Source organism: Chiloscyllium plagiosum, unplaced genomic scaffold (genome assembly GCF_037043375.1).
Source record: "Chiloscyllium plagiosum isolate Xiang-an unplaced genomic scaffold, Cpla_swu_hap1 HiC_scaffold_11, whole genome shotgun sequence".
Lineage (NCBI taxonomy): Eukaryota > Metazoa > Chordata > Chondrichthyes > Orectolobiformes > Hemiscylliidae > Chiloscyllium > Chiloscyllium plagiosum.
Genome location: NW_028270149.1, coordinates 80,452,005 through 80,479,893, shown reverse-complemented (window position 1 = coordinate 80,479,893; position 27,889 = coordinate 80,452,005). Strand labels below are relative to the sequence as shown.

At 43.3% G+C, this 27,889-nt stretch overlaps 1 protein-coding gene and 1 pseudogene across 2 annotated transcripts in view; one reads left to right on the top strand and one right to left on the bottom strand.

The window, feature by feature from the left end:
- LOC148148841 (sodium- and chloride-dependent neutral and basic amino acid transporter B(0+)-like) overlaps positions 1–27,889 on the top strand; it is a 430,083-nt pseudogene that overhangs the window by 92,662 nt on the left and 309,532 nt on the right. The window lies entirely within an intron of this gene.
- On the bottom strand, positions 807–27,889 carry LOC148148844 (sodium- and chloride-dependent neutral and basic amino acid transporter B(0+)-like). Its single transcript, XM_087992295.1, has 6 exons — positions 27,696–27,889; positions 20,229–20,382; positions 12,741–12,872; positions 7,478–7,645; positions 7,246–7,281; positions 807–928 (listed from the first exon to the last, which is right to left on the bottom strand). The coding sequence occupies exons 1-6, from the start codon at positions 27,699–27,701 to the stop codon at positions 807–809; spliced, it is 618 nt and encodes a 205-aa protein (XP_087848421.1). The 5' UTR covers positions 27,702–27,889.

Below are 27,889 nucleotides of genomic sequence, written 5' to 3'. Positions count from 1 at the left end.
AAACAGCATTTATTGCAGATATAATCCGTAGTAACCCTTAAACTCTCTTTAAACTCCCACATCTGACAAGAAGCGCATATCACTCTACCAAAGGCCATTTTTGCTCCTTCACAATCTACAGACCCAGAAAATAACACTGTCTTATTCCTCTACAAAACGCTGTCATAGGTTAAATTAATAGTTATGGCTTATATTTTAAGGTTAATCGAGAGACATATCTCAAAAAACATATGATCAAGAAAGAACCCACTCTACCTACTAATGCAGACCTTCTGTAGGTCACACTTAAAAACAATACACTTATCTGCTTCTGTGCTGTGAACTTTGCCCAAACAGTTCCTCCAAGATCAGTTGTGAATTTCACTGTTTGCTAATATTCCCAGACACACTCCAATGTCCAGCGATACATGAATTCAAACAGCAAAGGCAGTAACTGTGCAGGTTCACTGCTCTGTCAGTTTCTTTCTCTCTCTCTCTCTCTCCTGCACTGACCTCACCATGTGCTTCCTTTGTCTGTTCTTCTCCCTTTTAAATCTGTTGTTGCTTTGACTTTTTTTTCCCCAAAGTTCCAAAACAATGCAACTGCACATAAAACAGTAATTGCTGTTCCTGGAATTCTATTGTCAATAATCCAATAGCTTCTCAGTCACTTTCAGTGATGTCAACATTTTATTTCCAGTTTTTTGTTCAATTTCTAGTGGTATAATCAGGGTCATTGTTTCACTCTGTCTGAATCAGTCTAATCTCTTTGCATGGGCAAGGTTACAGACAGATCAGAACACAGAGGTATAGTCTGAACGCTCCACTCACACAGCAGCCCAGCTCAGGGGGTCACTCTGTTTGTAATGGTCAATTTCATGGATTTTGAACTGCTTGTCACCGGTAATATTGCATTCAGTTATTAAGCATGACTTCAATAACTGTTGATCTATCACAGAAGATCTCAGAATTGACAAGAACATGGACAAGCGTATACCACAGGACTTCAATGTATTTCCAATGAGGACTCAGTGCTGAAGAACTTACACAGAAAGAGAGATTATTGAATGAAGCTCTGAGCACACATGATCAGTGTGCACAAACCTCATTGGCATCACATCGTCCCATGAACAGCAACTACAGTTTTGCCATTTTCCTTCTTTTTCTTCCCCTATTTGATAAATCTTGTTTCCTCTACTGTCTGGTTCTTGAGAATGAACTTGAACCAGACACTCTGATTGGACAATGAGAGCAGACCGACCGACTTGGAGGTGGAAGGTTTCAGAAAAATCAAAAGCAACAACAGAAATGCAAGGCTTTGATATAGAGCAGTGTTTTGGAATTAAATGAAATGTGTGCATTTGGAAAGAACAGGAAAAGAAAGGGCATTAGTGACTAATGTGGTGCCAGAAAAAAGTAGGAAGAGGTGCTTGCTAAAAGCATGAATTCAAATACAAGAAGCATTTAGGATAACTTAGATCAAGGAGTATAAATCAAATTTATATACAACCTAATAACAAATAATGTTACCAATATCATTAGTTCAGAAAACATTTATCAGGAGAGGTCTTTTCCGAGGATGGGTGAGTCCAAAACTAGGGCGCATAGTTTTAATGTAAGGAGAAAGATTTCAAAATAAGGGGCAATCACGGATGAATGAACTGCCAGAGGAAGTGGTGCATGCAGGTCAGTTACAACATTTAAAAGACAGTTGGGTAAGTACATGAATAGGAAAGGTTTGGAGGGATCTCGGCCAAACATAGGCAAGCGGAAGCATATTAGTTTGGGAACGTTGTTGGTACGGACTGTCGGACCGAAGGATCTGTTTTCAGGCTATATGACTCTATAACTCATAATTGCATCAATACCATAGTAAGAACAAAACTCTGGGATAATGACAATCGAGAAAAATAATCAGACCGCTGAGCACACAGCATAAATCTCATCGGTATCACATGATTCCATAAACAGCAATTACAGTTTTACAAATTTTCATCTATTTCTTCTCCCTGTTTGGTAAACCTCTTTTCTTCTTCTACTTTCTGATTCACAGGATAGAACATGAACCAAACACGAGTTGTGTTGGACGATGGCAGCAGGACAGAATAGGAGCTTCAGAAAATACAAAGGTACTAAAGGAAGTGCCAAGACATTGAGATGCAGCAGTGTTTTGAATGAAACTGAAATGTTTGTATTTGGAAAAGATTGGAAAAGACAGGGCATTAGTGACGAATGTGGTGTCCGAAAGAACTTTTTGATAAAAGCACCAGTTCAGGGCACTTTGGGACGAGCGACCATAATTCTAATTGCTTTAAAATAGTGATGGAAAAGGATACACCAGATCTAAAAGTTGAAGTTCTAAGTTGGAGAAAGGCCAATTTTGACGGTATTAGGCAAGAACTTTCAAAAGCTGATTGGAGGCAGATGTTCACAGGTAAAGGGACGGCTGGAAAATGGGAAGCCTTCAGAAACAATGTAACAAGAATCCAGAGAAAGTATATTCCTGTCAGGGTGAAAGGGAAGGCTGGATGACTAAAGAAATTGAGGGTTTGGTTAAGAAAAAGAAGGAAGCATATGTCAGGTATAAACAGGATAGATCGAGTGAATCCTTAGGAGAGTATAATGGAAGGAGAAGGAGTATACTTAAGAGGGAAATCAGGAGGGCAAAACAGGAACATGAGATAGCTTTGGCAAATAGAATTAAGGAGAATCCAAAAGGTTTTTACAAATATATTATGGACAAGAGGGTAACTAGGGAGAGAATAGGGCCCCTCAAAGATCAGCAAGGCGGCCTTTGTGTGGAGCCACAGAAAATGGGGGAGATACTAAATGAATATTTTGCATCAGTATTTACTGTGGTAAAGGATATGGAAGATACAGACCTTAGGGAAATAGATGGTGACATCTTGCAAAATGTCCAGATTACAGAGGAGGAAGAGCTGGATGTCTTGAAATGGATAAAGGTGGATAAATCCCCAGGACCTGATCAGGTGTACCCGAGAACTCTGTGGGAAGTTAGAGAAGTAATTGCTGGGCCTCTTGCTGAGATATTTGTATCATATATAGTCACAGGTGAGGTGCCGGAAGACTGGAGGTTGGCAAATGTGATGCCACTGTTTAAGAAGGGCGGTAAAGACAAGCCAGGGAACGATAGACCGGTGAGCCTGACCTCGGTGGTGGGCAAGTTGTTGGAGGGAATCCTGAGGGACAGGATGTACATGTATTTGGAAAGGCAAGGACTGATTAGGGGTAGTCAACATGGCTTTGGGCGTGGGAAATCATGTCTCACAAACTTGATTGAGTTTTTTTGAAAAAGTAACAAAGAGGTTTGATGAGGGCAGAGCAGTAGACGTGATCTATATGGACTTCAGTAAGGCGTTCGACAAGGTTCCCCATGGGAGACTGGTTAGCAAGGTTAGATCTCATGGAATACAGGGAGAACTAGCCATTTGGATACAGAACTGGCTCAAAGATAGAAGACAGAGGGTGGTGGTGGAGGGTTGTTTTTCAGATTGGAGGCCTGTGACCAATGGAGTGCCACAAGGATCGGTGCTGGATCCTCTACATTTTGTCATTTATATAAATGATTTGGATGAGAGCATAAGAGGTACAGTTAGTAAGTTTGCAGATGACACCAAAATTGAAAGTGTAGTGGACAGCGAAGAGGGTTACCTGATTACAACAGGATCTGGACCAGATGGACCAATGGGCCGAGAAGTTGCAGGTGGAGTTTAATTCAGATAAATGCGAGATGCTGCATTTTGGGAAAGCAAATCTTAGCAGGACTTATACACTTAATGGTGGGGTCCTAGGGAGTGTTGCTGAACAAAGAGACCTTGGAGTCCAGGTTCATAGCTATTCGAAAGTGGAGTCGCAGGTAGATAGGTTAGTGAAGAAGGAGTTTGCTATGCTTTCCTTTCTTGGTCAGAGTATTGAGTACAGGAGTTGGGAGGAGAAAGTGAGGACTGCAGATGCTGGAGTACCAGAGTTGAAAAATGTGGTGCTGGAAAAACACAGCAGGCCAGGCAACATCCGAGGATGCCTGGAGTTGGGAGGTCATGTTGCGGCTGTACAGGACATTGGTTAGGCCACTGTTGGAATAATGCATGCAATTCTGGTCTCCTTCCTATTGGAAAGATGTTGTGAAACTTGAAAGGGTTCAGAAAAGATTTACAAGGATGTTGCCAGGGTTGGAGGATTTGAGCTATAGGGAGAGGCTGAACAGGCTGGGGCTGTTTTCCCTGGAGCGTCAGAGGCTGAGGGACAACCTTATAGAGGTTTACAAAATTATGAGGGACATGGATAGGATAAATAGACAAAGTGTTTTTCCTGGGGTTGGGCAGTCCAGAACTACAGGGCATAAGTTAAGGAAAGATATAAAAGAGACCTAAGGGGCAACTTTTTCACGCAGAGGGTGGTACATGTATGGAATGAGCTACCAGAGGATGTGGTGGAGGCTGGTACAATTACAACATTTAAGAGGCATTTGGATGGGTATATGAATAGGAAGAGTTTGAAGGGATCCGGGCCGGGTGCTGGCAGGTCGGACTAGATTGGATTCGGATATCTGGTCGGCATGGACAGGTTGGACCGAAGGGTCAGTTTCCATGCTGTACATCTCTATGACTCTAAATGCATTTGGGACAAACTAGAGGAGTTATGAGTAAAAATTAAAATTATGATCTAGCAACAAATATTATTGCTGACGTCATTAGTTCAGAAAAGATTGAACATGATGTTGCCAGAATTGCATTATAAAGATACGCTGGGTGGACTGCGACTTGTTTTCTGGAATGTAGGAGGTTGAGAGGTGACCTTACTGAGGTTTATAAAATCATGAGGGACATGGTTAGGGTGAATAGCAATGGTCTCTTCCCTGGTGTGGAGGAGTTCAAAATGTCTGGGCATATTTTTAAAAGATGAGAAGAGAAAGATTCAAAAAGGACATGAGGGGCAACATTTTTAACTGAGAGTGGTTTGTATGTGAAATGAAATGCCAGAGGAAGGAATGGATGCAGACACAGTTACAACATTTAAAAGACATTTGGATAAATACTTGAATAGGAAAGAATTGGAGGAATGTGGGCCAGATAGGCAAGTGGGACTAGTTCACTTTGGGAACATGGTCAGCATGGACTAGTTGGACCAAAGGGTCCATTTCCATTCTGTATGACTTTATGACTCTATAACTTAAAATTGTATCAATACCACAGTAACAACAAAACTTTGGGATAATGACAGTAGAGAGAAAGAACCTAACCTCAGGAAATCAAGAACTAGAATCAGTTTGGGTGGATCTAAGAAAAATCAGGGGGGAGAAAGCACTTGCGTACATTATTACACAACCCCCAACAGTAGCTGCCATGTGGGGCAGAGTGAATGTCAGGAGACTTGTGCTCCATGTAATTAGGGTAATCATTGATCATTGGCAAATTTAGTCTTCATTTAGACTGGGCAAATATTAATAGCAGTAACAGTGTGCAGGATAAGTACAGGGAATGTTTGCAGGTTGGTTTTCTAGATCCACGGGGGGAGGCACGGTGGCTCAGTGGTTAGCACTGCTGCTTCACAGCGCCAGACTTGGGTGATTGTGCAAACTCCACACACACATTCTCCCCGTGTCTGCGTGGGTTTCCTCTGGGTGCTCCGGTTTCCTCTCACATTCCAAAAGATGTGCAGTTCAGGTAAATTGGCCATGCTAAATTGTCCATTGTGTTCGGTACATTAATCAGGGGTAAATGCTGGGAAATGAGTCTGGGTGGGATACTCTTCAGAGGGTTGGTGTGGGCCTGTTGGGCCGAAGGGCCTGTTTCCACGCTGTAGGGAATCTATTCAGTATGTCCAAGAATCAATTAGGAGGTAAGTTTGGATCGAGTATTCTGTATGAGAAAGGGCTAATTAACACCCTGATAGAAAAAAAAAGTTTCTCAGGAAGACTGACTGACTGACTGACTGACTGTCATATGAAGTAGTTTAACAATGAAATGCTTTCACACTCAGTGATGGTCACATCTCGGGCATTGTATCTAAATAGCGGACAGGTAGACTACGATAGACTGGGAAGCTCAATTAAAAGTTTAGATGGTAAGCATGCAGGACCAGAATTTCAGGACAACCTGTGATGAATATAAATTAATGCAAAATCTGCACTGAATATAAATTCGTTTAAGGCAAAAACACTGCACAGAAAATGTAGTCCAACTGTGGTGAAAAAGACATATAAAGACAACATTCAATGCAAGTTAAAATCTTATAATGTTGCCCTAAAAAGGTAGTGAGCTGAGTTTGGGGTATTGTAGACTTCAGTAAAGGATAAGGAAAGAAAACTGAAAATGAGAGTCAGCTAGCAAGACAGACATGAAAATAGATTTTAAATGTTTCTGTGGGGATATAAATCTGAAGCAATTAGATGAAATAAAAATGTGCCTATTGGATGCAGAGAAGTGAAACAGAGAGCGTGAGGCGGGGAGAGAGGTCAGGGATAGATTCTGGCAAGACTTGACTCTGCTGGTATTCTGCAGCTTTGCTACCTGGACTCGAAAATGCCTCAGGAATTAATTGTTAAATGGTGTATGCAGAATCTTTGTTCTTCCACTGACCCAACAGGGCATGGAAGAAAGTGAGGATGCTGGAGAGTCAGAGTCAAAACGTGTGGTGCTGCAAAAGCACAACAGGTTAGGCAGCATCTGAGGAGCATGAGAGTCAATGTTTCGGACATAAGCCCCATTCCAAATGAAGGGAATTTGGCTTTTCCAACCCCATACGTTTTGACTCCAATAGGGCATAGCCAGCCAATCATGTGTTGCCCATGACCATCATAGCTGTACAGTGCCATCACAGAGCAGTGTCCATCAGAAGGAGCAGGCCAGCCTTGTATTCAAGAGCAAAAAATGCCGTCTTCGTATGAGGGGAACAAATATCAGACCACCCAACACTTATACATCTCTTGCACAGCTCTCACTCTCCCCTGCTGAATTGCAAAATTTCAATTGGCGAATGGTCTATTCCTGCGTCATAAACCCCATGTGATCCTGGCGACCATATTGATGAGCAGGCAGCAAGAAGCTCGCATCTCAATGCAACTGGGCACAGACAAGTTGTGTAGTACAATTCCCTGCCTGAAAACTGCCGTCAGAACATTATTAGTCAGCAATTTTAACATAATGAAGTTAATGGAAAAGTTGAAATTCAGTTCAGAATTCAGACAATTTACAATTGCCTGTTCTGATATAATGTATATTTATAGTGCAAAGTGTACTAAATTACCTGTAACAGAAATTATTATTTTCATAAACGCTGATCCTGTATTCAAAAAAGAAGTTATCATTGATTATCCTTGGAAGTCCAGTGACTCATTCATAATATTCTTGCTATTGACATCTATGCAAGATGTTCTGCTGTATGGCCAAGAAACTATTGTCCATTTCTCTCACTCATTCAGATTGATAGAATGAGCAATCAGTGTCTTTACTTGCCCCAACAGAATTGAGCACTGTACCTTTGGGAGTCCTGCTGCATGTTTCATCTGCTCCCCACCAACTGAAGCACTCTGCCCACGGCAATGGTGATTGGAAGGATGCAAACAGGTAGTACAGACTGTAGGCGAGGATGCAGGTATATGAAATGCAGTCAAATGCTGCAAATACAACGAAATTTATGTCCACACCTTGAAATTGAACAAGAAGCATGAGATTAGATTTGAAACTGCTTTGAAATTAATTAGAGTCATTGAGCCCTACAGCACAGAAACAGGCCCTTTGGCCCAAACTGCTCCATTCTGACCAAAATGTCCATCTACAAAATGCCCTGCAATAACTGCAACAAACACTACATCAGACAGATGTGGGCAGGAAACTAGTCACAGGATACACGAGCACCAAGTAGCCATCAAAAGACATGACCAACTATCACTAGTATCCTTACAAACAGATGAAAAGGGACACCAGTTCAACCAGGATAATACATCCATCCTGGGACAGGCTAAATAAAGACATCCATGGGAATTCCTAGAGGCCTGGCATTCAAACCGAAACTCCATCAGCAAATACATCGATTTGACCCCATTTACCAAGCACTTGGCCCATATCCTTCTCACCCTTTCCTATCCATGTATTTGTCCAAATACCTTTTAAATGTTTTTAATATATCCACTTCCACTGGCAGCCCATTCCGTATGCATACCACCCTCTGTATAAAAAAGTTGCCCCAGTTTTATTCCCTTTTATTCTTTCCCCTCTAACCTTAAACTGATGCACTTTGGTCCTCGATTCCCCAACCCTGGGGAAAAGACTGAGTGCATTCACCCTATCTATGTCTCTCACCATCTTATATACTCTGTAAGATCTTCCCTCAGTCTCCTACACTCTAAAGAAAAAGTCCTAGCTTGTCCAACCTCTCCCTATAACTCAGATCATTGAGTCCAAGCAACATCCTTGTAAATTTCTAAAGCACTCTTTCCAGTTTAATAACATCTTTCCGAGAACAAGGTGACCAAGACTGAACACAAAGCTCCAAGCATGGCCTCACCAATGCCCTGCATATCTACAATATAACTTCCCAATTTCTATACTCAATGCCCTGACTGATGAAGGCCAGTGTGCCAAAAGCCTTCTTCACTGCCCTATCTACCTGTGACTCCACTTTCAGTGAACTGTGAACCCCTGAACTCCAAGATCCCTCTGTTCCACTACACTCCTTACGGACTTAGCATTCACCATGAAACTCCTACTTTAATTTGACTTTCCAAAATGCATGACCTCACTTATCTATATTAAACTCCACCTGCCATTTCTTGCCCCACTTCTCCAGCTGATCAAGGTCCTGCTGCAATTTATGATAACATTCCTCACTGTCCATTATACCACCTATTTTAGTGTCATGGGCAAAGTTACTAATCAAGCTTTGTACATTCTCGTCCAAATCATTGATATAGATAACAAACAGTAATAGGCCCAGCACCAACCTCTGAAGCACTGCATTAGTCATAGCCTCCAGTCCGACAAGCATACTCCCACTATTACCCTCTGCTTCCTACCAACAAACCAATTGTGTATTCAGTTTGCGAACTCCCACCGGATTACATGCAATCTAACTTTCCAGAGCAGCCTATCATGTGGAAGCTTATCAAAGGCCTTACTGAAGTCCATATCGACTATGTCTACCGCCCTGCCCTCATCAACCTTCCTGGTCACTTCATCAAAGAGTGCTAACAAATTTGTGAGGCATGATCTCACAAAGCCATGCTGACTATTCCTAAACAAACCCTGTCTTTCCAAATGCATGTACACCTTATCCCTTAGAATCTTCTCTAGCAACTTACCTACCACACATATTAGGCTTACTGGTCTATAGTTCCCAGGCTTTTCTTAACAGCCCTTTTTGAATAAGGGCACTTCATTCCTCCACACAGAATTATCTGGTAGACAAGTCAACTTTGGAGCAAGAAAATCGACGTTTTGGGCAAAAGTCCTTCATCAGGACTGAAGGCAGGGAGCCTGCAGGGTGGAGAGATAAATGAGAGGGGGGTGGGGCTGGGGAGAAGGCAGCAAAGAGTACCTGGGGGTTGCAGTGAGAGAGAGACTCACTGAGATTCTTGTTGAGAGAGGAGGGGAACTTCTTCAAGGTCGGCATCCTTGCAAGATGATTCGCAGTAAGGTTAAAATCAACTATGCAAAAGTGAGGACTGCACACAGAGTCATTGAGATGTACAGCATGGAAACAGACCCTTCGGTCCAACCCGTCTATGCCGACCAGATATCCCAACCCAATCTTGTCCCACCTGTCAGCACCCGGCCCATATCCCTCCAAACCCTTCTTATTCATATACCCATCCAAAAGCCTCTGAAATGTTGCAATTGTACCAGCCTCCACCACTTCCTCTGGCAGCTCATTCCATACATGTACCATCCTTGTGAAAAAGTTGCCCCTTAGGTCTCTTTTATATCTTTCCCCTCTCGCCCTAAATCTATGCCCTCTAATTCTGGACTCCCCGAACCCAGGGAAAAGACTGTCTATTTATCCTATCCATGCCCCTCATAATTTTGTAAACCTCTATAAGGTCACCCCTCAGCCTCCGACGCTCCAGGGAAAACAGCCCCAGCCTGTTCAGTCTCTCCCTGTAGCTCAAATCCTCCAACCCTGGCAACATCCTTGTAAATCTTTTCTGAATCCTTTCAACTTTCACAAAATCTTTCCAATAGGAAGGAGACCAGAATTGCACGCAATATTCCAACACTGGCCTAACCAATGTCCTGTACAGCCGCAACATGACCTCCCAATTCATGTACTTAATACTCTGACCAATAAAAGAAAGCATGCCAAACTTCACTATCCTATCTATCTGCGACTCCACTTTCAAGGAGTTATGAACCTGCACTCCAAGGTCTCTTTGTTCAGCAACACTCCCTAGGAACTTACCATTAAATGTATAAGTTTTGATTTCCCAAAATGCAGCACCTTGCATTTATCTGAATTAAACTCTATCTGCCACTTCTTGGCCCATTGGCCAATTTGGTCAAGATCCTGTTGTAATCTGAGGTATCCCTCTTCGCTGTCTACTACACCTCCAATTTTGGTGTCATCTGCAAACTTACTAACTATACCTCTTATGCTCGCATCCAAATCATTTATGTAAATGACAAAAAGTAGAGGATCTAGCACTGATCCTTATGGCACTCCACTGGTCACAGGCCTCCAGTCTGAAAAACAACCCAGCCCAACCACCTTCTGTCTTCTACCTTTGAGCCAATTCTGTATCCAAATGGTTAGTTTTCCCTGTATTCCGTGAGATCTAACCTTGCTAATCAGTCTCCCATTGTGAACCTTGTCGAACACCTTACTGAAGTCCATATAGATCACTCTGCCCTCATCAATTCTCTTTGTTACTTCTCCAAAAAACTCAATCAAGTTTGTAAGACAAGATTTCTCACACATAAAGCCATGTTGACTATCCCTAATCAGTCCTTGCCTTTCCAAATACATGTACATCCTGTGAAGCCTGGTGATAATGTTGCTGAAGTGTTAATCCAGAGACCAAGATAATGAAACTAAACGAGTGAGAAATATAAAAGCAGACTGTAAAAGTTCTTATATACGTGTAAAAAGGAAAAGAGTAGCAAAAGCAAATGTGAATCCATTAGAAGCAGACACAATTTCAGCCCACTTCAAAAATAATGATTGGATTTGGAAGAGTCCAATGGATGTAGGAAAGGAAAATCATTTTTGACAAACATGTGGAAATTTAAGGATCTAAATAATATATTAAGAAAGAACAAATTGATATTGTTGGTTTAGGTTTTCAGAATGTTTTCAAAAAGGTTCCACACTGCAGGGTAGTGTAAAACATTAGAGCTCATGGGAGTTGGGGGAGGGATATATTAGAATGGATTGAGAACTGATTAATGGACATGAAAGAGTGTAAGAACAACTGATTCAATTTTAAATTGGTAAGCTTCAACTAGTGTGGTTCCACAGGGGTCAGTGTTTAGGCCCCAGCTATTCATAATCTATTGGAATGATTTGAAGTAAAACAAAATACTACAGATGCTGGGAATCTGAAACAAACAGACAGAACACTCTAGAAACTCAGCAGACCTGACAGAATCCATGCAAAATGAAAGAGTTAACATTTTGAATTCAATATGATTCTTCTTCAGTCAGGGTTAAATATCATATTTCCAAATTTGCAGGTGTGGTTTAGAAACATGAAAGGTGATCTAATGCCATCATAAAAAGTTCTTGCAGAGACTGCCATGGTAGATGCAGGAAGGAGTTTTCTGATATTAGAATAAAAGGTGGGTCATTTTGGATTGTGATGTTTTGGAATTTCATCAATCAATCAATTGAAATAGGGGCGGTGAATATTTAGAAATCTTTGCCCCAAATGACAACGTAAACTCAATAGTTGAGCTTGCCTAAGGCTGAAACTGATTGATGTCAATATATCAAGGGACACGGAATTATTGCAGGAAACTGTTCTTGTACTTAAATCTCATTGCAAGGCTATCTGTTTGAAAATAGTACACAAACATTCTTACATTATGAACGTGGAGCAGCAAACAAAGGTCTTTCACCAGTTTGGATTACAAGGGGGTTTCCCTGATCCATTAAAATCTCAAGATAATTATACTGGAAAGTGTCTTCACTAATTCACTCACTCAAGTTTCAGAGGTTATTGCAGATGCCAGCAGTATCACCCATAATATCATGTTTATAAATAGGTTCTGTCAAATTCAGGAGTCAACAATCTGATCTCTCTAGCAGTTCCACTCGGTCTAACTCAATTAAAGACATCAAGTCATACAGTGTTACAGCATAGGAAGATGCTCTTCAACCTATTGTATCTGTACCAGTTATCAAGAACTGATCTACTCTCATCCCATTTCCCAGCACTTAGCCTTCTATCCTTTGGTGTTTCAAGTGATCATCGATATAGTTTTTAAATGTTGTATCAGTTCCTGTCGCTACCACCGTTTCAGAAAATGAATTTGAAACAGTGAAAGGGTATATTCCACTCTCTGTTTTGGTTGCAAACAATATCTCTTGAAGGGGACCTGACACAAACATCTGGTGAAGGAAATATAGCAAGTATATTCAGGAGTATAAAACACAATTGCTGAAAATGTGTTGCTGGAAAAGCGCAGCAGGTCAGGCAGCATCCAAGGAGCAGGAGAATTGACGTTTCGGGCATGAGCCCTTCTTCAGGAAAACACAATTGCTCATTTAAACTCTCGCCAAATCAAGATTGTTCAGTGAACACTAACCCTGTAACATGGGCACGGCTTTCCACACTGCACCCGGTCCAAGGCTGGCAAACTGCCCAAAGGAAGTTTCTAAGAAAAACATTGGCATCCCAGTGACTGCCAGCATCAGAATGTAGGGAATAAGGAAAGCACCTGCAAAATATAGAAAAAGGGTAAGTAAAATATTAACGTCACCAGGTTTCACAACTAATAGTTCATTTCGTATTAACACAGGAATGAAATGTTGTTGACAGAAGAGTGTGGCTGCTGATTGTAGATTGTACGCAGGATCTGAATACAAAAAAAGATACAATCAACATTCAGGGATCTACAAAACAGTGTTGCTCCTAAAATCTTTGGTCAGCCACACCAGCTGATTTCTCCAGCATTCTCTATTTGTTTCACACATGCGCGGTATTTTGCTTTTATTTATTTGCTTTACTAATTGTACTTAGCAGTTTCAAACTGACTGTCAGAAGGAAAATACGCCAATCCAACAGTCAAGAGGTTGGAAAGGGCCTCATTATTGGGTTGGAGCTTGGAGTGAAAGTACAACCAGTGCTGCCCAATAATACTTCTTACATTGATTCCATTTTCCTCAAGAGAGCTGTTTCTGTCATGCTTATGGACCAGGGAAAAGAATCGTGAATGTAGCAAAACAGTGTGACACCATAAGACAAGGCTACCTGTAAGGAGGGCAATCTTTGCAGGACTGTCAGAGAGATTCTCCAAGTTTGGGGTGATACACCACATTCTCCATTTCATCCAGGCCTTTGGAGAGCCACAATGTTACCTCTGGGAGAAAGTGAGGACTGCAGATGCTGGAGATCAGAGCTTAAAAATGTGTTGCTGGAAAAGTGCAGCGGGTCAGGCAGCATCAAAGGAGTAGGAGAATCGACATTTCGGGCATAAGCCCTTCTTCAGGAATGTTACCTCTGTATATCATTTCCTGTCTTGGAAAGAGGAACGGACAGAAACTGGAAAGAGGAGATAGGGACGAGGTGACATTGACCTCATCTACATGGATACAGCGAGATTGTGAGGCTATTCTTCAATGAACACAGATTTCCCCACCTTAACACACATCAATCATTCACCAGTATCACACTCACTTCAAACTCTTCCACCAGGAAGTTCCTGCACCAAATTAATCAATGAATAAAAGCCACCAACCAAACACCTTCGCAAGCATGCTTTACACCACTGAACTCTTCACCCTCATGTGCAAGCTTTTACTGCCTGGCTTTCAGATATTGCCTCCCAGCCTAACGTTATATTCCTTCACAAGTGGCAAAAGCTTGACTGGTGCAAACTGCTGAGTCTCACAAGAAGAAACTACAGATGGCCATGCATGGTATCTTCAAACATCTACACGATTTGAGTGTCTGACGTCAGACTGGAGTGGTAGAATGGCTCGGTGGTTAGCGTAGAGTCATTGAGTCATACAGTTTAGAAATAGACGCTGCAGACCAGACATCCCAATCTGATCTAGTCCCATTAACTAGCATTTGGCCCATACCCTTCTAAACCCTTCCTCTTCATGGAACTGATATACAAGTTGCCTTTCAAATGTTGTAATTGTATCAGCCTCCACCACTTCCTCTGGCAGCTCATTCCATACACGCACCATCGTGTGTGTGAAAACATTGCCCCTTGATTCCGTTAAATCTTTCCCCACTACCTTTAAACCTATGACCTTTAGTTATAGACATCCCCATCCTTCGAAAATGGCCTCAGTCTCCTTTACATTGCTCTCTCAGTGCATACTCACTGACTTCAGTACTGACAGATAGGGTACCACTCCTGTGTAGCTTAAATTGTTTTCTCAGCTCACAAGCCTCCATGGGTTGCATTGCTTGTTAGTGTGGAGAAGGGAGGCAGGCATCTTGTCACAGTAGGGAGCTGGAAATGTGTTGCTGGAAAAGCGCAGCAGGTCAGGCAGCATCCAGGGAACAGGAGAATCGACGTTTCGGGCATAAGCCCTTCTTCAGGAATGAGGAAAGTTTGTCCAGCAGGCTAAGATAAAAGGTAGGGAGGAGGGACTTGGGGTAGGGGCGTCGGAAATGTGATAGGTGGAAAGAGGTCAAGGTGAGGGTGATAGGTCAGACTGGGGTGGGGCGGAGAGGTCGGGAAGAAGATTGCAGGTTAGGAAGGCGGTGCTGAATTTGATGGATTTGACTGAGACAGGGTGCCTGTCTCAGTCAAATCCATCGAATTCAGCACCGCCTTCCTAACCTGCAATCTTCTTCCCGACCTCTCCGCCCCCACCCCAGTCTGACCTATCACCCTCACCTTGACCTCTTTCCACCTATCACCCTCACCTTGACCTCTTTCCACCTATCACATTTCCGACGCCCCTACCCCAAGTCCCTCCTCCTTCCCTTTTATCTTAGCCTGCTGGACAAACTTTCCTCATTCCTGAAGAAGGGCTTATGCCCGAAACGTCGATTCTCCTGTTCCCTGGATGCTGCCTGACCTGCTGCGCTTTTCCAGCAACACATTTCCAGCTCTGATCTCCAGCATCTGCAGACCTCACTTTCTCCTGTCACAGTAGGGAGTACTGCACAGCCAAAAGGATGCAAATGTGCCACAGTATGCTATGTAATGTTCTATATACACCCTATCCATGCTCCTCATGATTTTAGAAACCATTCTAAGGTCACCCCAAGCTCCTATAATCTAGGGAAAAATGCCCCAGCCTATTCATGATTTGGAGGAGCCGGTGTTGGACCTGGGTAGACAAAGTTAAAAGTCACACAACACCAGGTCATAGTCCAACAGGTTTATTTGGAATCACTACCTTTCACAGTGCTGCTTCTTCATCAGATGGCTGTGAAACTGGACCAAGAGACACAGAATTTCTAGCAAAAGATTACAGTGATACAATGATGATATATTGAACAAACCTAGATTGTTAAGTTTTTCATCTTTTAGAATGGGTTTGCTGGTTTTGGTTCTTTAATATGCAAATCCCAGAACTTCTTTTCAGTCACATTTTCCAGATGACTTAAGGTTTTATAACAAAAGGTGACAACTCAGTTCAGACAATGCCTTAAAGATGTAAGGTTAGAGTCTGTCTGTATACCAGTCTTGAGTCAGACTGGTTCTATTTCCAAAGTGGAATTTTTTCAAACATTACATGGATTGACCCTGCATTGATTGCCAGAGTGTCGACACAGATACCACCATTACACAAGGGGACACCACCCACCATGTACGCGTCAGGCACTCATGTAACTCAGCCTACATTGTCTATCTTAAATGTTGCAGGCAAGGATGCCCCAAGGCATGGTAGATTGGCAAGGTAAAGCCGACACTACGACAATGGACGAATGGACACCGCACAGCAATCACCAGGCAGGGACATTCCCTCCAAGTCGGGGAACACTTCAGTGGTCAGGGACATACGGCCTCAGACCTTTGGGTGACCATCCTCTAAGATGGACTTCGGGACAGGCAACAATTCAAAGTGGTTGAGCAGAGGCTCATAGCCAAGTTCGGTACCCATGAGGATGGCCTCAACAGGGACCTTGGGTCCATGTCACACTACAGGTGACCCCACAGCACTATACATTCTCTCTCACACACATTCTTATATACTCACACACTTACACAGACCACCTCTCATACACAAGCTCTCTCTCATACACACACACACACATACACCCCCCCCCTCCACTCATCTTCTCACAGGCTTATACCCCATCACACTCACACTTTACCAAGTTTACACATACACAAATACACACCCTTCTCACGTGCACTCACACACGCATGCATACTCTCTCTCTCTCCTGCATGCACACACATAAGTTATTGGGTTGAATTTGAATTTGCAGAATTATATTTGCAGACACATTCTATTTTGCTCAAAAATGCAGAACTAGCAAGCAGTCATTGCAGGCAGTCAATCCATGTATTTTTTTTTATTTCATTTTGGAAATAGAACCAGTCTGACTCAAGATTGGGATACAGACCAACTCACACCTTTAAAGCAATACCTGAGCGGAGATGTCACCTTTTGTTATAAAAGCTCGTTATCTGAAGAATGTGACTTAAAAGAAGTTCTGGGATTTGCATCATAAAGAACTGAAAACAGCAAACCCATTCTAAAAGATGAAAGACTTAATCTAGGTTTGTTCAATGTATCATTGTAATCTTTTGTTGTAAATTCTGTCACTTATGGTCCCGCTTCACACTCACCTGATGAAGAAGCAGCACTTCAAAAGATAGTGCTTCCAAATAAACCTGTTGGACTATAACCTGGTGTTGTGTGATTGTTAACTTTGTCCAGCCTATTCAGCCTCTCCCAATTGATCAAATCCTCCAGTCCCCGGACATTTCTGCATCCTCTCAAATTTAACAAATGACTTTCCGATAGAATGGTGACCAGAATTGGATTTAGTACAGCATTACATAAGAGGTCTCACCAATGTCCAGATGAGTTTATCCTGATGATCAACAATGATCATCATTAGACTACACTAAAGTGGCTTGACCAATGTCTTGGAGAGCTATTAAAGTACATCCCTACTCTTATATTCAATGTGCTGACCAATGAGGGTAAGGGTACCAAACGCCTCCTTCACAAACCTGTCTACCTGCGATTCTACTTTGAAGGAACTGTGAACCTGCATCCCTCTGTCTCTGCTCGGCAGCACTCTGCAGGGCCCTACCATGAACTATATAAGTGCTGTCCTGTTTGCCCTCTCCAGTTTTCTTCCATTTGCCCACAAGCCTGTATCTTGTTTATTTTGCTCTGAGCAATGGGTACAATCGCTACTTCACAACGGTTAGCAACCTCCGCCTCTGGGCATTCTCACTATCTGCTCCCCTCATTCTTATTCCCTTCTGTTCATAACATCAAAAACACCATTTTCCTGCGCCTTTCAGTCCTCAACAACAGTTAAGTCTGACTCTGCACCTTAACACTTTGACTCCTCGCATCCCACCCTGTTTAGACTACATTACCCATGCTAACGTTGGACACCCCGCGCTTGCGCAGAACTGTCCAGCAGCTTGGTTGTCTGCGACGCCTCATGGGAGTTGTAGTTCTGACGTGCGTTCGCGCTCCGCAGCAGCTGGTGTCCAACGGTCAGGAGTTCGAATTGGAGCGCGCGAGAGCCCACGAACGACAGTCACGTGGTGCGGCTTGTGTTGTTGGAGTACATCTGTAAATACCGGTGGGAAGGGGGCGATGGTTTATACACTCCCTCAATCAACATCCTCCTCATTATATAAACTACCCCGATCCTGTCCATCAACTACTCCCAGTGACGGCTCTCCCATAGTCAAATCTGGCCGTGACTGCCCTACCCCCATTGGAAAGTTACAGAGATAGCGGCTGAAATCCTTCTGCCTATCAACTATTCACACCGGGATTCCCAGTTTAGAGAGCGGCACCATCCGGGCTGTTCACACTGTGGGGAGGTTACAGCTTCTCCCCACGTCTGCATGAGTTCCCGCTGGGTGCTCTGGTTTCCTCTCAGTCTGAAGGTCTGCAGTTTAGGTCGACTGGCCATGCTGAATCTTCCCACCACAGCTACCTGGATTACACCTCTTCCCACCCTCTTGCAAAAATGCCATCCCGTATTCCCAATTCCTCCGCCTCCGCCGTATCTGCTCCCAGGAGAAGCGGTTCCACCATAGAACACACCAGATGGCCTCCTTCTTTAGAGACCGCAATTTCCCTTCCCACGTGGTTAAAGATGCCCTCCAACGCATCTCATCCACATCCCGCACCTCCGCCCTCAGACCCAACCCCTCCAACCGCAACAAGGACAGAACGCCCCTGGTGCTCACCTTCCACCCTACCAACCTTCGCATAAACCAAATCATCCGCCGACATTTCCGCCACCTCCAAACAGACCCCACCACCAGGGATATATTTCCCTCCCCACCCCTCTCCGCCTTCCGCAAAGACCGTTCCCTCCGTGACTACCTGGTCAGGTCCACGCCCCCCTACGACCCACCCTCCCATCCTGGCACTTTCCCCTGCCACCGCAGGAACTGTAAAACCTGCGCCCACACCTCCTCCCTTACCTCTATCCAAGGCCCCAAAGGAGCTTTCCACATCCATCAAAGTTTTACCTGCACATCCACTAATATCATCTATTGTATCCGTTGCTCCCGATGCGGTCTCCTCTACATTGGGGAGACTGGGCGCCTCCTAGCAGAGCGCTTTAGGGAACATCTCCGAGACACCCGCACCAATCAACCAAATCGCCCAGTGGCTCAACATTTCAACTCCCCCTCCCACTCTGCCGAGGATATGGAGGTGCTGGGCCTCCTCCACCGCCGCTCCCTCACCACCAGACGCCTGGAGGAAGAACGCCTCATCTTCCGCCTCGGAACACTTCAACCCCAGGGCATCAATGTGGATTTCAACAGTTTCGTCATTTCCCTTTCCCCCACCTCATCCTAGCTTCTAACCTCCAGAAACTCGATCCCCTGACCTGTCCGGACTTGTCCGACCTGCCCAGCTCCTTTTCCACCTATCCACTCCACCCTCTCCTCCCTGACCTATCACCTTCATCTCCTTCCCCACTGACCTATTGTACTCTATGCCACTCTCTCCCCACCCCCACCCTCCTCTAGCTTATCTCTCCACGCTTCAGGCTCTCTGCCTTTATTCCTGATGAAGGGCTTTTGCCCGAAACGTCGATTTTGCCTGTCCTCGGATGCTGCCTGAATTGCTGTGCTCTTCCAGCACCACTGATCCAGAATCTGCTTTCCAGCATCTGCAGTCATTGTTTTTACCATGCTGAATTGTCTCTAGTCTTCAGGGATGTGCAGACCAAGTGGATAGGCCATGGGAAACGCAGGGATACAGGAATAAACAGTGCAGAGATGATGGGCCGAATAGCCTCTATATGCACTGTCGGGATTCTCTGATTCTTTGTGAGATCCATAATTTGACATGAACATCAGTCATATGGAAGATCATTAGTTGAATAGCAGTGTTAAGTGCATAAACATTATCATTTCGATAGGAAACAACACTTTCATCCACAATGTAGGATCTCAGCTATCCTCTCAAATTTATTGAACTGCTGTTAAACACAAAGGAGTTCAAATAAAGTTCCCAAGAAGGTCACTGGAGCAACAAGTTTGAAATTGAAGCCCTTTCTGAGATGCTGTCCTCAGTTCTCTTCCTGTGTGCTCTCCACAGTCTCCAAAAGTAATCACAACTGACACCACCTGAGACACTAAAGTAATCTACCAGTCACTATTTGCATGTCTTGAAGTCAGCAGCAACTTCCACCTTGTCAAATGGGTCAGTTATTTTTGTGGTGCCTATTTGTGATTGTATGTTTTTGTTAAATTGCAGACATATTGTTTTTATAATTGAAACTTGAACACCATACAAAAGTGGAATAAGGGCGGCTGGTATAACTGTTGGTGACTGCAGATTAAAATGCTCTCTGGTTCTTTGAATGTGATTTTTTACGCCATTTACTTGTTCTCTTTGTGCTTTTCTCTCCTGTATTTTGGATTTCGTGACAATACCTCCTCCATTTCTGTAAGCCAGGTACGGGAATCTCCATACATTGCCCAAACCCACAGCAGAACCGATCACTGAGAGCAAGTAGTCAGTCTTCGAGGACCAGTTACCTCGCACTACATTCTCGTCACCTTCATGCACACGTTCACTGGTGGCAGCCTGGGAAAAACAGACGAAATAGCTGATTAAAAACAGAAATTGTTGGAAAAACTCAGCAGGTCTTGGCAGCGTGTATGTGGAGAAGCAGAATTGATGTTTTGAGTCCAGTGACCTTTCTTTCAGAACTGAGTACCGAGGAAGAAACTGTACGAAAGCTGATGACGGGAAATGAGCCGACCAAGTCCAAAGGGAGAGAAGGAAAGTTAGACAAAGGAATGGTTAATGGCAGGGAAGGGGTAAAAAATGATAGGGACAATGAGTAAATGAAATTTGATTGACTCAGTTCAAAGCAGCGAGGTCATAATTGGACCTACAATAGGTAAAGGACGTTGTTAGTCGAAAGTGAGGACTGCAGCTTAGGGTCAAGAGTGTGGTGCTGGAAAAGCACAGCAAGTCAGGCAGCATCAGAGGAGCAGGAGAATCGACATTTTGGGCAAAAGCCCAAACCTGAATTGAAGTTTTGGGCAGATTCCTGATGAAGGGCTTTTACCCAAAACGGCGATTCTCCAGCTTCTCGGATGCTGCCCGACCTGCTGCGCTTTTCCGGCACCACGCTGAAGGATATTGTTAGCTCAGCTGGCTGGCTGGATGGTTTGCAATGCAAATAGATGGCCACAGCATTAGTTCAATTTGTGCACGAGTGTGGGAAATTGTTAGATTGTGGCAGCCATTTTGTCACATATTAAAAGCCTGGAAACCATTTTGAATCTCATCTTCGTGCCTGCTTGCTAAAAGCCTGTGTTTTCCTTTGCCCGGCTAAGACAGTTGGCCTTGCAACTGTACTGATACCTGATAAATTATTCTCTTTGGATGGAGCTATTCTTCTCTTTGCAAGGACCTATTTGTCGACAAACGCCTGCTTATCAGCTACTAACCGACGCTGATTTGCCACCGGGCGGTGGGGATCCCCAGTGGAGGGCTCTCTACGCGGGAGTCCTCCCCCTTTCTCTCGGGGATCTGGGGTGGAGGGTGCTGCACGCAGCAGTCCCCTGCAACCGCAGATTGCGGTGGTTCACGGACTCCCAGCCCAACTGCTTGTTCTGTGGCGCTGTGGAGTCCGTGGACCACGTGTATATGGGGTGTGGGCGTTTGCACTCCCTTTTTGATTTCCTGAAAAACCTTCTCCTCTGTTTTTGGCTGCACTTCAGTCCCACGCTCCTGATCTTTGGGCACCCGGTACGGAGGAAGGAGGGCAGGTCTGAAGACCTCCTCGTGGGTCTGCTCCTGGGCCTGGCCAAACTGGCCATCAACAGGTCCAGGCAGCGGGCCGTGGAGGGGGTCGTTAGGGCCGACTGCCTGCCCCTCTTCCGCGGTTACGTTAGAGCCCGGGTGTCCTTGGAGAAGGAGCACGCGGTGTCCACCAACACCCAGGAGTTGTTCAGGGAGAGGTGGGCGCCGCAGGGAGTGGAGTGCATCATTTCTCCCTCCAATTCTATTTTGATTTAGTCCCTACCCTCCCCTTCACTGTTTTGATCACACAGCACTGTCCCTTGATGTGAAGGGCAGTGCTTGTCACTGGCCACCCGGGTGTTTTCCTATCTTCCTGGTGGTGGAAATTGAATAAAGATTCGTGCACTTTGTCTTTCAGTGTGTCTCACACCTGCGCACACACACACACCATGGGTTCTGGGGATAAAATAAGCACTACCGCACTTAGGTGGTAGTGTGGGGGAAAAAGAAAACAGAAGAAAAAAAAAACTAACCGACGCTGTCCAGACATTACGTGACTGAAGCTAATGACTGGGCAAGGTGCCTAGCTTGCTAATTATCCTGCAATTAACAGTTTGCTAATTGTTAATCAGTTATGGCCTATATAATCACTCTTATGTGGCCGTTCTTCCCCTGAGGGAGAAAGTGCGGACTGCAGATCAGAGCTGAAAATGTGTTGCTGGAAAAGCGCAGCAAGTCAGGCAGCATCGAAGGAGCAGGAGAATCGATGTTTCGGGCATGAGCTCTTCTTCAGGAAGGCCCGAAACATCAATTCTCCTACTTCTTGGATGCTGCCTGACCTGCCGTTCTTCCTCTGAGCCAACAAGCGCGAGAAGGGAGCTGGGTTCCCTTGTGGTTACGGAGGCTGGGAGATGTTGAGGCAAGGTTGTGTTGAAGGAGACCGCGCCGGACTTTGTGACTAATTCGGCGGCGTCTGCCTTGAGAGACTTACAGGGATCCCAATATTTGTTGCCTGTCTCAGTTTGTCCTGGTTTGTCTATGGTTTTGTTGTTTGCTTTATTGTTTGTTCTTTGCTTGTTTATTTGCTTTCAGAATAATGGGATCGCTGAACTCTAAATGCAAAAGGACTGCTCCCGGGGACAAGTAAATCTTAGTCTCGCTGAGCAGGGTGGCCTGTGTCTGGTTGCTATCGAGGAAAACACAGAAGCACTGTGGTAAATATGTTCAAATCAAGAGTAAGGTAGGGGATATCATCATCCTGCCGTCACCGGTCGATATCCTAACTTTGACTGTTCTGGAATGTGAATGCCTCGATACCCTTACAAGCAAGGAATAAACAAAAGCTAAAAACTGAGATAGGAACAAAATTGGAAAATGTTCATGACTCAGTGCTGATTCTCTGCAGCTTGCAGAAAGGTTAACCCTTTGTGGTCTGGTTTGGATGCACATTTGCTTGTTGGTGATTGAATGTTTGTTTTGTTCCCTAGAGCTCGTGATCCAGGACTGTTTTGAATTTGATTTGTATTTTGGGAATTTATGATTTTCTCAAAGTTAAGGAACCATCTGATTTATGAAATTCAATATTAACCCACCCTTCTTATAGACCCTACTGTCAATTTCTAACTAGCCACATTTTATGCTCTCATGAAAGCCAATCTTATTTAAATTTGAATCAATTCAATATGGGAAAAGACAACATTACAATTTGACATCAGCATAAACCTGCTCTCGAATTCCCAATAGTTTCATACTCCTGCCAAAGATCAATTTTACCCCTACATGTTGGACTAATGAAAGAATTGACTAAAGGAAGTATAAGCAGTAGCATTATAAATTCTGGCCTCGGGTGCAGAATCATTTTGTTCCAGGATGAGAACAGGTGTCTGCTTAATTTTAATAATAATCTAAACCAAACATTAAGGAAAATCACCTCAGACTCATTGATTGGAGGAATTACATGAACTTTAGATAATTTAGTTAACTATTGTAAAACTGGAAGCATAAAGGTAAATCCAAAATATTCCAAACCAACAGTATTATTTTCAGAAAATGATACTTGCAGATTTAATTTGTTTCAGACTGGTTTGTTTCCACTTAATTTTAAAACTGTTTTATCTCATTTTATTGGTGATTATGGAGTGCCAGTCATTACTTTATTCTGTATCAATTTCCCTCCCTCAGACAATTGAAGATTCAGTTCAACATTGTTTTGAAAAATCATGGAACAGATATCCTACTGTTAATGTGTCTTTGGATTCAGCCATTATTTGTGATTCGAAGTATTTTGTTACCATTTGAGTAGACAAGACCTTTTAACACAGCTGCAGTTATTTCACAGCCTATAACATTGTAAATGAGCAATGATTGGTCAGGACCGCTTAAGGAACCTGTCTGGGATTTAAATTAAGGGACTAGAACCAGGTAATTATAAATGGATTTGCATTGGAAACTATACAATTTACATTTTAAAATTTGGATTTAAGAAATGAATTTCTAGTTTATATTTATTTTAAACAGGTCTTAAAATGTTTGCACCACTCAATTATGGGTAATTATTAGTTACTTTTTAAAACCAATTGTATTAGCCCTGAATATCAGTCAGAATTAATTGGCAGGATCGACTGGTTTTATGTTTAAACATTGTGACCTGTCTCATTGCCTCATAGTTACTTTGGAGCTTGGCTGCATTAATTCATTGATTTAAGAATGGAAGGATAAAGCTGATATTAAATGAAAAGATACCTTACCGAAGGAATTCAGTTGAAGGAATTATGCATGTGTTCAGGGGATAGAGGTATGCACAGCAGATGGAACTCCCAAAGGCTGGGAGATGTTCATAGTTGTGTGAATGGGAAGATGAAAAACAAACAGCGTAAGGCCATTAAGGTTGAGTATTTAAAGGATTAAAGCAACAATGTTGTAAAAATGAACTTGCATTCTACTTGGTATTGCAAGCCTATGTCTGGCACACTGACCCTATTTGAGGAAGGGGATGATACTGATAGGTATGAGGAATAGCAATTTTATTCCAGGATACCTACTGAACCACTAACATCTCCTGATTAGTCCCCAGCACATCCCCTGACCATTCCCTCCTCTACTGACATGTTAGGACTTTGCCCCCCACCAACCCACCTCCACTCCTAGCACCTTTACTTGCCACTGCAAGAGATATAAAACCTGCACCCACACCTCCCCCCTCACTCTATCCAAGGCCCCAAATGATCCTTCCAAATCCAGTAGAGATTTTCCTGCACATCCTCACACGTCATCTACTGTGTCTATTGTGGTCTCCTCTCCACTGGGGAGACAGGACACCAACTTTCAGATTATTTCATTGAACATCTCTGGGACACGTGCACTAAATAACCCCACTGCCCTGTGTCGAAGACTTCAACTCTCCCTCCCACTCCAGCAAGGGCATGCAAGTCCTGGGCCGCCTCCAACACCAGATTCTAGCCACCCAATGCCTGAAGGAAGAGCACCTCCTCTTCCAACTTGGGACCCTGCAACCACACAGGATCAATGTGGATTTCAACTGGTTCCTGATCCCACCCCACCCCTATCCCAGATCCAACCCTCCAACTTGGCATCACCTTCTTGAATTGACCTACCTGTTGATCTTCCTTCCCACCTATCTGCCCCAACCTATCACCATCTTCATCAACCTGTCACATTCCCAGCTACCTACATCCAACCCATCCCCTGCCCCCAACCCCACCCACATTCCTGATGAATAGCATATGCTCAAAACCTTCCCTCCTGCTCCTCAGTTGCTGCCTGACCAGCTGTGCTTTTTCTGCACCACACTTTTTGACCCTGATCTCCAGCATCTGTGGTCCTCACTGCCTCCCTGTGAGGGTTCTAGTCCAGGTAATTGTGTGAGCCATTGGGTTTGTAGTGCATGATGGCTGATTTAGCTTTTTCCACCTGGAACCCAAGCAAAATATACAGTTTCTACCCAATGGAGTTAGTGTATTTGTTCCCCATTTGCCAGCAATCAGTTTGTAAACTGAATCCTCAAAGAAGCTTTGCAATTCACAACTAAAATTCCCAAATCATCCACACCTCTGTTTTACTTGAGGTTACTGTTTATTGTTCTGTTAACTCACCATGTCCTTTGGAGCATGTGTTTGATGGTAGGTCAGTGAGAACCCAGATAAAGTCAATTCCCTTGATGATCCTTATGGTGGGATTGTAATATAGGTTCCTCAATAGTAAGAGAAATTGAGAAACAAATGTGCCAGGAGATCTCAGATATGAGTAAGCATAATAAGGTTTATAATGGGGATTTTAATTTTCCAGCCGTAGTGAGACTACCATAGTGTTAAAGATTTGGATGGTGAAGAATTTGTCAAGTGTTCAGGAGTATTTTCTTTATCAATATATGAATGCACCTACTAGAGAAGGAGCAAACCAGACCTTTGGGCAATAAGTCAGGGCAGGTGACTGAGGAGCACTTTGAGTCTAGCAATCATAATTCTGTTAGTTTCAAAATGGTTATGGAAAAGGATAAACCTTTGGAAAAAGTTCAAGTTTTTAATTAGAGTAAGGCAAATTTTAATGTGGTGATACAAAAACTTTTTAAAAATTAATTGGTGTAGACTGCTCTCAGGTAAAAAGATGTCTGACAAGTGGGAGGTGTTCAAGAATGTGATGACCAGAGATATTTTGTTCCTGTTAGAGCGAAGGGTAAGGCTGGTAAGATTAGAAATAATGGATGAATAAAAATAGATATTCTTAAGAATAAAATCTTCTCCGATATGGGCAATTTTCATTCAATTGAATCTCTTAAATGAATATAAAGTGTAGGGACATTCTTGAGAGAAATCAGGAAGGCAAAGACAGGATATGAGACAGCATTGGCAGATAAAGGTTAAGGAAAATCCAAAGAGATTCTGCAAATAGATTACCAGGAAGAGGGTATCTAGGGAAAGGGTAGGGCTCAGTATAGCAATGCAGCAGTGTGGTTTCATGATGTGTTAAAGTTTCTTTCATAGAATGTGTGCATAAGTGATAAAGCCAACAATTGTTGTTCATCCCTCATTGCCCTTGAAGTGGATTCCTGGCTAGAAAGTTATACAGGTTGATTATGAACTAGTCAGGCACATTGTAAATCTGGAGTCATATATTGGACAGACACAGTTCTGTATTACTAGTCTAATGCCATTACCACTACCTCCCCTTAAATTACACTTTTTTGTTTACTTCCTCCAGTATAAAGAACATTAGTGTATACCAGGGACCTTACCAATTCCTTAAACATTCTACAGTCTTAAACTGAAGACCAGATTTTGCTTTATACAATGAATAGTATAATTACTCACCTGATTTTACTTACCAAGGTTCCTGCTCATCTCATACTTGCTCCATTTCCCATTTCATGAATTAATGCTTTCCCTATGGTGTTCAGGAAAAGCGCAGCAGGTCAGGCAGCATCCAAGAAGCAGGAGAATCGATGTTTCGAGCATAAGACCTTCTTCAGGAAGAAGGGCTTATGCCCGAAAAGTCGCTTCTCCTGCTCCTTGGATGCTGCCTGACTGGCACTTTTCCAGCAACACATTTTTTCAGCTCTGATCTCCAGCATCTGCAGTCCTCTTTCTCCTATGGTGTTCAGCCTTGAATGCTTTAAAAACTCACCCATTTCATGCAGTTTTTCAATCCCTTGTCAGCTTGAGGTTGAAGATAGAGAAATAAAAAGGGTAGGGTGGGGGGTAAAATAAAAGCATCTCCTTCGCCTCTCTCAACTCTTTCTATGCTGCATAAGAGCATTCCATTCCATTAACTTGCCTTATTTATTCTATTGGGGTTCAGATCAGTCTCTTAACTGGTTTGCATAACTGCTTAAATCAGTCATACAGCGTGGAAACAAACCTTTTGGTCCCAACCAGTCTATTACTTAATTGGTTAATCTCACTTGTTGCGCAGCAGTGGCCTTAATTTGGTTGACTTATCTGCCATGATTGAATGGAAGAGCAGATTCAATGGGCTGAATGGCCTGATTCTGCTAATATATCTTATGATCTAATGGTCATATCAAAGAGATTTCAGACTTAAAAATGGTAACTTTAAGTAAATTGCTAAATTGCACACACGTTTTGCACTTTGCACCACAGCACCAGTCAGTGGCAATCAGTACTCACTCGCATTGTTAATTTCAAATGTCATTGAAATATGATGTCTTGGAATCCTTGCTGCTTCTCCTAATTCTTGCATCATCTCCTGGATACCATTCCAGCCTGCCACAGGAGTTGGTGCTCTGCTCTACAAAGATTTTTGAAAGGAGGTCACTCACTCTGAGGAAATAGCACGTTAGACACCGTCTGCAGGAAAAGAG